The sequence below is a fragment of the Sminthopsis crassicaudata genome, chromosome 1, assembly GCF_048593235.1.
Source record: "Sminthopsis crassicaudata isolate SCR6 chromosome 1, ASM4859323v1, whole genome shotgun sequence".
Taxonomy (NCBI): Eukaryota; Metazoa; Chordata; class Mammalia; order Dasyuromorphia; family Dasyuridae; genus Sminthopsis; species Sminthopsis crassicaudata.
In genome coordinates, this window is record NC_133617.1 from 9,659,814 (window position 1) to 9,671,678 (window position 11,865).

General features: G+C 56.6%; 1 protein-coding gene across 1 annotated transcript in view; it reads left to right on the forward strand.

Moving 5' to 3' along the window:
- Positions 1-10,557, forward strand: part of RTN4R (reticulon 4 receptor) — an 11,626-nt gene extending 1,069 nt beyond the window's left edge. The window contains exon 2 of the mRNA XM_074268567.1: positions 8,288-10,557. Within this exon, the coding sequence (XP_074124668.1) occupies positions 8,288-9,759 (1,472 nt within the window). The 3' untranslated portion in view covers positions 9,760-10,557. The remainder of the gene's footprint in view (positions 1-8,287) is intronic.
- The last annotated feature ends 1,308 nt before the right edge of the window (positions 10,558-11,865 follow it).

The window sequence follows — 11,865 nt, forward strand, 5'->3', positions numbered from 1 at the left end:
AGTTAGATCATTTAGTACCACTGGAAACTAGCAAGAGGAAGACATGTCTCGACAGTCACCTGGGTAGGTAGTAGCCCAGCTAAGGTTCAAGGGACAGTTGAGGAGGAAGGGAGAAGGCCTTTGTGACTGGATTGCTGCCTGGTAGGATTAGGGACTGTCTGGTCAGTCTCTCTTGTTCCCTGAGATGAGCCTTCAGAGACCGAAGTCCCGGAGCTCCTGAAGGGCAGAGATGGGGTTGCACTCTGGCCTCTGACTCCATCTCAGCCCAGCACTCTCTGCTTTGTTTGATACTGAGATTGGTATTGGAAACCCCCTTCCCCGATGAGCTCCCTGGCCACTGGGGAAGACAGGGCTGGTGCTGAGGAAAAAAACCTTGCATCCTTTCTCCTTGTGGGGAGTAGGAATCTTCCTCTGTTTTTGGAAGAGTCTGTGCTGATGTGTTATTTATGGCTAAGGAAATTTCCATCCGAGACATCCCAAGCTGCTCTACTCTTAAGACTGAACAGGTTTTGTGTCCATTTTGCTCAGAGGCAGGGCCAGACCCGGCTCCTCCTAGTTCTATGGGAAAGGTGTCACCCCCATGGCCCCAGTAGTTCTCTAGTTACCTTGGATCCCATTGGGGGACCCCAAGGCCGTTGCTCCCCGTTTTTCCCAACTCCAGGCCCAGGATTTGTGGGCACTGCTGAGGAAAGGCAGTTGTAGAAATCCCAGCTGTCCCAGAGAAGGACCTTAGGCAGCATCTGGGAACCTCACTGTTCCCTGGAGGACCCTGGCTGGGGACGTCGTAGGGGAGATACCTGTTCCTCTGGGACTCCTTCCCACTTGGGGATTCTTGGGTTTGGAGAGTCTTTGAAGGGCTGGACGTCTCACCCACTTCTCTATGACAGAGGAGGCTGTTGAGGCTTGGGCTGGACTGGCTGAATCCAGATGTCCCACCTCTGATCTCAGGGCTCTTTGCTCTGGAGCGCTGAATCTCCTGACAGGAATGTTAACTCCATTGGGGGGAGGAGGGCCGCAGGCAGGACTGGCTCTGCTCAGTGGCAGGGGGCCTGGCCTCCCTGCCTTGCCTCCCTCTTCCACCTTGTTACTGATCTATTTAATTTGTATCATTCTTTTCGACATCCCCAGTCCCTGATTCTCTGGGTCTTGTGGCAGGAACGAGTCAGGCGGCAGCGCCCACCAGGCTGTGTCTAGTTTGTATTTGAGGGCAGGAAGGCCTGGATTCAAGTCCCCCTCCGGACCACAATTAGCTGGTATAGGGATAACGGTTCCTGAAGCCAATAAATGGGGCCACTGGCCTGGCCCCAAGGCCAAGGGATGAGAGAGCAAGCTGGTCACAGAGTCCGGAGGAGCCTGGGCTTCCTGACTCCGGCTGAGCTGGGTGGGGGGAATGGACCCGCTGGGTTTTTTTTGGGGGGGGCAGCTAGTCTTGCCCTTTAAAGCAGAAGGGAGAACCAGGTTCTGCGTGACTTCCCATGCATAATTGATATCTCTTGCTCACCTTCTCCACGGCTGGAGGAGGGACAGGAGGGAAAGAGAATCTGGAACTCCACATTTAAAAGAGAATGTTAAAAATTGAACAAATAGATCAATAAATAAAGTGCGAAAGGGAGGCGGGGCCCGCGGGACCGGAGCAGGGGTGAGCTCCGCCTTCAGCCGCGGAGTTTACTTAAGGAGGGATGCTCCTGATGCCCGGGAGTAATAACTGAGAGGCGGAGCTCCTCCCGCCCCTGCCAGGGGTCCTGAGCCTCTGCTCCGAGGCCCTCGGGGAAGGGGAGGCCGCTGCCTCCTCAAGCAGCCCCCTCTCTGGGAGGCTCCCTCCCCCTCCCCGTCTTTCCCAGCCCTCAGCCGTCTTCCCCTTCCCCCTTCCCCCCCCCCCCCCCCCCCCGCTGGTCCTCCTCCAGACCGGCCTCGCCCCGCCCTCGGGCCGCAGGGAGCTGGGGCTCAGGGCCTGCCGGGACAGAGGGCCCCAGTAAAATTCCGCCTGGGAGGCCTGCTGCCAGAGCCCGCGGGGAGCCCGGATCCGGGCTCTGGCTCGGCCCGTTCCCTGCGTGACCTTGGAAGTTCCCCCCCTCCCCCCCCCCCCCCCGCAGATTCCGCCCCGAAAGGAGGGGGCAGGGCGAGACACGCCCGAGATCCCGCTGCATCTGCCGCCGCCCCAAAAGGCAGCTCTCAGCTAAAAACAAACGCAAGCGGCATCCTGCAACCCCCCCCCCCCCAAAGGGATAAAACAGACACTGATCCGAACCTTCACAGCTCTGCTTTAGCGTGGCGCGGGGGAGGGGCCTGGGGCCCTAGGTTTGAGTGCGAATCTCCACGTGACCTTGGGCGAGGAAGTCACCTTTTCCCTTAAGATGACTGTAAGAGGATTTGGGTGGCCGAGCCCCGCCCGCTTTGGGGCAGCGTGGGGGAGGGGGGCGGCGGACCCGCTCTGCCATCCAGGAAGTCCCAAGCCTCTTTGCCCATCCGCTTTCTTTCCACATAAGCTCTTTGATGGGCGCATTACCCTCCCCCCGCCCCGGGCTTGCCAGGGCAGGTGCTACTGCCCCATTTTCCAGATGGAGAAACTGAGCAAATAGGGGAGAAGGGAGTGAAGGGAGGGGGAGAGCTGGGGAGCGCTTCCTCCGAGAGTCAGCTGCTCTGTGGGAGGGTGAAGGCTCAGCCAGTGTTATTTATGCCCAGGCTGCCTTCTGGGCGGATATGCAAATGAGAGAGGAAGCTAGCAAAGCTGAGCCCGAGAAAAGGGGGGGGGGGCGTGTGTGTGCAGATAGGGGCACTTGTGCTCATGCAAAGTGGTCAGCGCTGCACTGGTGTGCAAATGTGTGTGTAATGTGTGTGAGCACACCGTGTGCAGATATGTGCACTTGTGCTCACGCAAAGTGGTCAGCGCTGCACTGGTGTGCAATGTGTGTGCGTGTGTGTGAGCACATGTGTATACAGATGTGTACATTTGTGCTCATGCCCAGGTGGTCAGCGCTGCACTGATGTGCAATGTGTGTACGAGCTTCTGTGTGTGAGCACATGTGTGTGCAGATATATGCACTTGTGCTCATGCAAGGTGGTCAGCGCTGCACTGGTGTGCAAATGTGTGTGTAATGTGTGTGAGCACACCGTGTGCAGATAGGTGCACTTGTGCTCACGCACAGATAGTCAGCGCTGCATCAGTGTGCAATGTGTGTGCGTGTGTGTGAGCACACACGTGTGCAGATAGGTGCACTTGTGCTCACGCAAAGTGGTCAGCGCTGCACTGGTGTGCAATGTGTGTGCGTGTATGAGAGCACACACGTGTGCAGATAGGTGCACTTGTGCTCACGCACAGATGGTCAGCGCTGCCATGGCTGCACGGTGCGCCTGTGTACGCCGTGTGTGCATGTGTGTTCTTGTAGGCACGCATGTGTCTAGTATCCAAACCCACAGCGTGTGTATGCATGGCTCCGCGGCGTGCACATGGATGTGCGTGTCAGGCGCGATGCCGTATCTGTGATGAGTGTGCACAGTGCACATGTGTGCACTCACACCCCACGTGTGCACCCGTCTGCAGTGGTCTGTGCTCCCACAGGGTGTGAGAGAGGAAGGCAGCTGAGGGGGGCGAGGGGGAGGGGCAACTCCTGGCGGGGGAGGAACTGCGTGAACTTGGACACGGTCTGTTTCAGGACCTCAGATTGGGCTGGCGGACAAGGAGGGCGGGGCTGGGTGGGAGCCATGCGCTCTCCGAGGTCCTGGCTGTTCTAATCTCCCGGGTTCTAAGGTCTAAGCTCCTTCCCCGTTCTCAGGGCGCTCCGAGCTCAGGCTCGTTGTTTAAGAGTCTCGGATGTCCGGGCTCGGTGAGATCTTGGGGCTCAGGGCCCTCCTGGGGAGGATGCTTCAGCCCGGGAGCGCTCCCTCCTCAGAAGCCTGGGGAGGTGTGTGTGGGGAGGGGAGCCAGAGCTCAGCAGCCCCGGGGCAGCCCCTGCTGGCTCTCCTCTGCTCCGACCATGGGGAGAGGGCTCGCCTGGGGCTCCTTCCCGGGACCACCCCGCCTGGCCTTCTGATCTAAGCGTGGTGGACAGTGAGACTCAGAGAGCCGGCCCTCCCGCATTCCCTCTTCCACCCTCCAGCACCCATTGCCCCAGAGGTGCCTGGGAGAACCGGTGACCTGGCTGTTGGGTTGGAGTCAGGAGATCCGAGTTCAAATTCTGTCTCAGACACTTTATTAGCTGCGAGAACCTTCTGCCTGACTCAGTTTCCTTCATTGTAAAATGGGGATCATAATAATATTTCTCTCAGAGTTGTGAGGGTCAAGTGAGATCTTCATAAAATGCGTTGTAAACCTTAAAACGCTATTATTATTATATAAATATATCATCATCATCATTATTAATATTATCATGTTTTAGCTGAAGAAGCGGGGACCCAGACAGGCTCCATGCCTGGTTCCAGGTCCTACAGACAGTGCATGGCAGAGCTGGGGCCCCCAGGAGCTTGTCCCGTCTCCACTCTCTGAACGGGTCCTAGGAGAGCTTTGCCAGGAGCCCCAGTGTTAGGAGCCGGGGTGAGGTGCCCGAGCTCCTCCTGAAGGCTCTGAAGGCCTTTTGTGGGCCCACAGGGCCCGGTCTCAGGGGATAGGGCCGGGGCTTGTGGGCTTCTGCCTAGCGAATCTCCCCTGAAGTTCTTCCCTTGACCGAATCCTGACTCTGAATCCTCCTCCCAGAACTTGTCCTTTCTATGCTCTCTAAAGGTGTGAAGTCTAATGTGTGAACCAATGAGCGAACTCCTTTAAAGGTGTGAACTAAGTACATTACCTTGTCTCAAGTTCTGGCCCATGACATCTCCTTGCAGGATCAGATCAATCACACTGAATTAGATAATTATATCCAAGCCAGTGACTTATCCTAACAGCATAGGAAGGAAGCTGTGGGAGAGGAGGGAGGGGAAGCGAAAGGAGCGGCCCAGGAGAGGAAAGGAGAGGGGAGGAAAAGGGGCAGGAGGGAAGAAAGGAGACGGAGGAGGGGCGGCAACAGGGGCGCCCTTGAGACCCTCTAGCCCCCTTTTCAGAGGGAGCAGGGAAAGTCTGAGAGAAGAGGGAAAAAGGGGACTCCTCCAAGTCCCAGAGCCCGCTTGCAGGAGGCAGGGAGACTATTTCCACATAAGGGATGGGGAAGCAGCCTTGGGGCCACCTTACTCACAACCTGCTTACACTAGCTAGTGGAGCAGGGGCTGCGGATCTGCCATGTTCCCACAGCTCCCCTCTGGGGACATCCTCGGGCCTGGTTCTGGAAAGGGGACAAGGGGCGCGTCTGGCACGGGAGCGCTGCTGGAGAGAGGGGGGAAGGTCTGCCGACGGTTTGGGCAAAGGCTCAGAGGTGGGAGATGCTTTGGTTAGAAAGGGTTGGGAGAAGTGGAGGGATGTAAAGGGAAGCTGGAGCCATGAGGGGAGCCGGGTTGTAAAGGATCTCCCCCCCAACCCTCAGCAGCTGGTTTGTGTTTTCCAAGGGGCAACGGGGAGCCCCTGAAGGCCGATGAGCAGGGGAGGGAGGAGGTCAGACTTGTGTCTTCGGAAGATGAGAGAAGACTGACGATAACCTGAACCGATTCTGTTCATTCCGGAATGCTTTTAAGTGAGTTTGTAGTTTATTCATCGAAACAGCTTCTGCTTCTACCTGAAAACAGGAGAGTGGGTTCTGGGAGAGACGCTATGGCTCCAGCCTACGGAAAATCATCATTCAGGGCTCCTCGTCATCAGCCACTGCATGCGGGGTCCCCAGCTCTTAGGTCAGACCCTCGGGCTAGAGGAGGCCTGAGGTCTCTGCTGTTCTCTGGCCCATGACCCCAAGGCTCCCAAGGACAAAACCGGGAATGGCGGGGGTGGGGGGGGGGCTGGTGGGGCCGAGGACAGGCAGGTAGAGGCTTTTCAGGGAGAGCCCTTTGGAAAGATAGTGAGTTTTTCATCACCAAAGGTATCCAAGTGAGTGAGAAATGTTTGCTCGTTGGAAATGCTGTATGTGGCAGGGATGGTGGGTTCAGAAGGAGTCGGGCTGGATGGTCCACAGGGCGGCATCTGGCTGGGAGCCCAGGGATCTGGATGAGGCCGGAGGGGAGAGCCTGCATCCCGCTGACTCTCCAGGATGCCCTTGGACAGGTCCTGCCCCTGGTGGTCTGGACTGAGAAGATCCTGCCTTTGTGGGGCCGGGGGGACTTCCCATGTCATTCCCCCCAGGGCTCAGGTCCCCCACCCCAGGACTTGGATCCCTCCCCCCAGGGCTCAGCCCTTCCCCCTGGGGCTGGGTCTCTTCCTTGGCTCCCCAGAGTCCCCTGGGCCTTTGACATAGCTCAGCTGGTTCAGGAGGGATGAGGTTCGGCTCCTCCCAGACTTGTTTCCTCCTCTGTGCGAGTCCCTGGGGTCCCCCCACGCCCCAGATCCTCGGTCCTGGCTGCCACCATGTTGGGGCCTGGAGCTTTACATTCTGCTCATGCTTGAGCTCTGCACTGGAAAGGAGGAGGGTCTGCCCCCCTCCCCACTGAGAAGGAAACTGAGGCTCAGAGAGGCTCTGCCTTGCCCAAGAAGAGGCAGAGAAAACGGGGCAGGGTTTGGATTTGGGCCCAAACCCCAGGGTTTCAGGTGCCGAGCCCTTCCTGCTCACAAGGCCCACAGCAGTGTCGGCTCTCCCCCCTCGGACCCCTGGTGCAGTGACATGTCACTGGCTTCTGGAGTGTTCCAGGGCAGCACCAGCCTGGGGAAGGACTATGCGTCTGTCATGGGGTAGCGGAAGGGGGGCAGGAAGTTCCAGCCCTGGGGTGGGGGGCCAGTGAGGGCCGGAGCAGCTCACTGAGTCCCAGCCAGCAGGGGCCGAGTCTCCCAGTCAGTGCGGAGAACTGAGGTGGACATGTTGCTGGGAAGAGGGGGCCTTGGTGGGTCCCTCGGGTCTAAGGAGGGCTGGGGCCAGAAGGCTTCTGGGGACTAATAACAATGAGGAGCACGCAGGTGGGGTTTGAGGCTTCCAGACTGATTTGCAAACGTTTCCCTGGGGAATCAGTGCTGCTATTATCCCTATTTGACAGATGAGGAAATCAAGGCAGAGATGAAGTGACCTACCCAGCACCACCCAGATAGTGTCTAAGGCAGAAACTGGAATCTTCCTGATTCCACAGCTAATAGTCTACCCAGAATGGCATCGCACCGGAGGCGGGGGGGGGGCGGGGAGGGGGCTCCTCGAGGCTGTTTGGTTCTGGTGACCTTGGAAGCAGGGATGTCGATTATGAGGTATGGAGGGAGAGAAGGAGGCGGGGAGCAAGAGAGAGACACAGAGAGAGACAGAGACAGAAACAAACAGAGACAAAAACAGAGACAGTCAGAGACAATGACAGAGACATAGAGAGAGACAGAGAGACCAAGAGAGACAGAGACAAAAACAGAGACAGAGAGTCAGAGACATAAATAGAAAGAGAGAGACAGTGACAGAGACATAGAGAGAGACAGAGAGACAAAGAAAAAGCGACAGAGACAAAAACAGAGACAGAGTCAGAGACATAAATAGAAAGAGAGAGACAGTGACAGAGACATAGAGAGAGACAGAGAGACAAAGAAAAAGCGACAGAGACAAAAACAGAGACAGAGTCAGAGACAGAAACAGAAACACAGAGACAGAGATGAACAGAGAGAGAGGAAAAAAAGGGAGAGATCAAGAGACAGAGACAGAGAGACAGAGATACAAACAGAGACACACAGAGAGAAACACACAGACTGAGAGACAGAGAGAGAAGCACAAGGAATTCTGGGTGGATTTGGAACCAGGACATTTTTGTGCCCTGGGGCAGGAGTGAGAGGTAGGGAGAGGCGGGAGCTGTCCTCCTGCCATGCAGCTGACAGGGAAGCAAGTGCAGAACACGGCATGATTTCAGGCTGCTGAAGGATCAAGTCCTGGCAAGGTGGGGGATGAAGCAGATGTGTTAAAAGGGGGGTCGGGAGGAAGGAGCTCCCCTGGGACGCGCCGCCGTGGGTGCCCTTTAAGATTTGGCACTCTGGTTCAAAGCCCTAGTGGCCTGTCCCAGTTAGCACTCTGTCGTGGGGAAGCTATGTGGGTCAGAGCTGCATCCGGGAGCCTAGCCTCCATGGCAGCTTTGGGGGGGGGGTCCAGCCCTACCCCTCGTGGGACCCTCCGCCCTTTCCTCTCCCCCGTGTCCCTCCGAGCCTTGCCCGGCCCCGCCTTGGCTCCCGGTCCGACTGAGCGGATAGAGCAGCCACGACGTGCCCATCGGCTCTCCTGGGATCGGGGCTAACGCTCGGCCTCCCTTTGTGTCCCCTCTCCAGGAAGCAAACTGCTGATCTGGGTGCTGTGCCTGAACCTCCAGTCCCGAGCGGACCCGTGCCCCGGGGCCTGCGTGTGCTACAGCGAGCCCAAGATCACCACCAGCTGCCAGCAGCAGGGGCTGACCGCCATCCCTGCCGCCATCCCGGTCCAGAGCCAGCGCATCTTCCTCCACAACAACCGCATCACGCAGGTCGGGGCCGCCAGCTTCCGCTCCTGCCGCAACCTGACCATCCTCTGGATCCACTCCAACGCCATCGACGTCATCGAGGCCGCGGCCTTCGCCGGCCTGGACAAGCTGGAGGAGCTGGACGTCAGCGACAACGTGAACCTGCGCGCCATCGCGCCTGCTACCTTCCGCGGCCTGCGGCGCCTGCACACCCTGCACCTGGACCGCTGCGGCCTCCTGGAGCTGTCCCCCGGCCTCTTCCGCGGCCTCTTCTCCCTGCAGTACCTCTATCTCCAGGACAACAACCTCCAGGCCCTCCAGGATGACACCTTCCTGGACCTGGCCAACCTCACCTACCTGTTCCTGCATGACAACAGGATCCGGAACCTGTCAGAGAACGTCTTCAGGGGCCTGGTCAACCTGGACCGGCTCCTGGTGCACCAGAACCAGGTGTCCCGGGTGCACCCGCGGGCCTTCCACGACCTGGGGAAAGTCATGACCTTATACCTATTCAACAACAACCTGACGGTGCTGGCGGGGGAGACCATGGGGCCGCTGACGAACCTGCAGTACCTGCGGCTCAACGGGAACCCCTGGATCTGCGACTGCCGCGCCAAGTCCCTGTGGAGCTGGTTCAAGCAGTTTAAGGGCTCCTCCTCGGACCTCGAGTGCCACCTGCCCCTGCGCCTGGCCGGGAAGGACCTCAAACGGCTGCACAGCGCCGACCTGGAGGGCTGCGTCGACCCCGTCAACCAGGTCCGCTCCGGGTCCAAGGTCAGGCACGGCAAAGGGCCCACCATGGAGCCCCTGCCCGCGGGGCCCCACGACGGCCCTCTGAAATGCTGCCAGCCGGAGGTGGACAAGTCTTTCATGTACGAAGCCACTGGGCACGGGGGACCCCAGTACGGCGGCCCTCCCAACGGCAACGGCCGGAAGGACAAGGAGAACATGTCCAAGCCCAAAATGGTGGAGTCCGACCCTGCCAAAAACGCCAGCCAGAAGCACATCAATGACTCGCCCTTTGGGACTTTCCCCAGCAACGTGGAGGTCCCTCTGACCAACTTCCAGCCCGATCTCTTGGAGCCCGGGGAATCTTCCGTGGCTCCCCCTCGCCGGAGGCCCGGCTGCTCCCGAAAGAACCGGACCAAGGCCCAGTGCCGCCTGGGCCCCACGGGCAGCAGTGGCGGCAGCAGCAGTGGGAGCAGCAGCGGCAGCGGCGGTCTCCTCGTACTTGCTCAGCCCAGCCTGGCCCTCGGCCTGGTTCTCCCCGTGCTCCTGTTCTGGACTTTGCCCTGGTCCTGTTAATGGTTCCTAGGGAAGGATAGCACCTACCCAGTATGGCTGGGGTAAACCGAGGCTGGGGCCACAGGGGAACCGGATGCCTTTATAGAGAAACCCGGTGTATATAAAGTGCATCCCCCTACACAGGAGAATTAAAAGGGAGGCTTCTGCCCTCTGTCCACAGAGGGGTCATTCTTAAATGAGGTCAGGCACACGAGGGGCTTCTGAGTAATTTCCCCTGAGCTGCCCCAGCCCCTGACTCCCAAGCCCTTAAGGAAAAAGTTCTCCCTTGCCGAATGTCTCGCACACACAGACACACACACACAGACACACACACGCACACACACTTAAAAACAACAAAAACTCACCAGTTTCTAAGTTGGAATCCTCCCGAACGACATTGCCAGTTCCCGTTTGCCAAGGCGGCGCGTCCGCCGCTCTCCGGAAGCCTGTCTCTGAATATTGCTGTCCGCCATCCCCATCTCTCTCATGCCATGTTTACAGGGGGCATCGGTTCCAGAATGCTGCTTCCTACTCAGACTGCAGTCTATATAAAAATATACATTTTATTTTCCTTGTGTCAAAGTATAAAAAAATATAAAATAAAGATTTCCTTTTCCTACACTGTTGACGATGTGCCTGAGAAGCAGCCTCCTCCCTTTGGCCGCTAGCGTGGATATTTACTTCAGCAGGTCAGGTCGCTGTGAGCATGCTGCGATGGGGGCTCCCTTGCCTGACCCACTGACGCCGCTGCAGGTGGGCCCTCCCCGGCCAAGCCTTAGACAGGAATGACAGATGCACGGTCCACTTCCAGGGCTCTTAAAAAACCCTTTGAGGGGCTCCCCTTCAAAAACCCAAGGCCCTGTCACATTGTGCAGAGGGGGACAGTGGAAGGCTGAGAGCATCCTAGGCTCATCGTAAGATCATCAGTACCTTAGCAGCATTTCACAGATGAGGAAGCTGAGGTCAGGGAAGCAGAACAAATTTGCCCCAGGCTCCTAGAAGAGCTCAGAGGCTCTGGTTGGTCCCATCAAGCTGAGCAGGCTTCAGACCTGGCCGTAGAATTGGGTTCTAGGTGGCTATTGGTTGAGAAGAAGCATTACTAGGACCAGCCATCATTTCCTTCTGTCCTCAACAGCATTATTTGATCTCGATTTCAGTTTCAGTGCTTCCTAGCTCTGGAATCCTGGGTCTCAATTTTCTCATCTATAAAATAGGAGGAAGAGATAGGGTGATCTCTAAAGTCCCTGATGATGACACGGACCTTCTGGAGATCTAGCTGGGTGAGGAGTGCAGATGGGATAAGATCGGCTGAGGCACACGGTGCATTTAGGAGTGTGGGGGGGGAAGGAAATGGATTCTGACCTGTTTCCATCAGGAAGGGTTCCTACCTATTTCAGCACTGCTTCAAAATGTATTTTTTTATTTGCTTTTTTTCTTTTTAAATTGTGACGCTACACCAGTCACCACCACTAGCATTTTCCTAGATAGAAAAAAAAACCACCCTAATAAGGATGAAGTCCAAGTGATTAACAGCCAGAAGGGAAAAAGGCTCCAAATCACTAATAAGGAGAGAAGTGAAAATTCAAAGGATTCTGAAGAGCTCCCTCACATCTGTCAGTCTGACCTAAATAAAAAATGGCCATTGCAAGAGGACTGTGGGAGATCAACGGTATTCTGAGATCTATATCGTTAAAGGATAATTGCTTATTCTACATTCAGAGAAACTGAGGCTCTGAGCATGCAGTCACTTATTCTTATTCCCACAAATGTGGAAGGGAGATAGCACAAATGGCCGGAGTCCTGGGTTTGAAGTAAGAGATCCTGGGGTTGAATCCTACCATGGCTGGGCTCAGTCAGATGCCTTTTCTGTCAGATTAGGTCTGGGGCCAGAAGATGTCTGGGATCCCTTCTACACTCATTGTGGGGAGTTGTATTACAGGACTTGAAGCCTAGGTGCCCAGACAGGGGCTTATTTTACATGGGAGGAAATAGAGTCTCAGAGAGGAGGAGAGTAGTAAGAGCAAATACAAATAGTAAACAATAGAAAGTACAAGTAGAAAGAACAAATACAAAGTTGTAACTAGAAGTACAAGTAGAAAGAGAAAATACAAGTAGTAAATTCTAAAT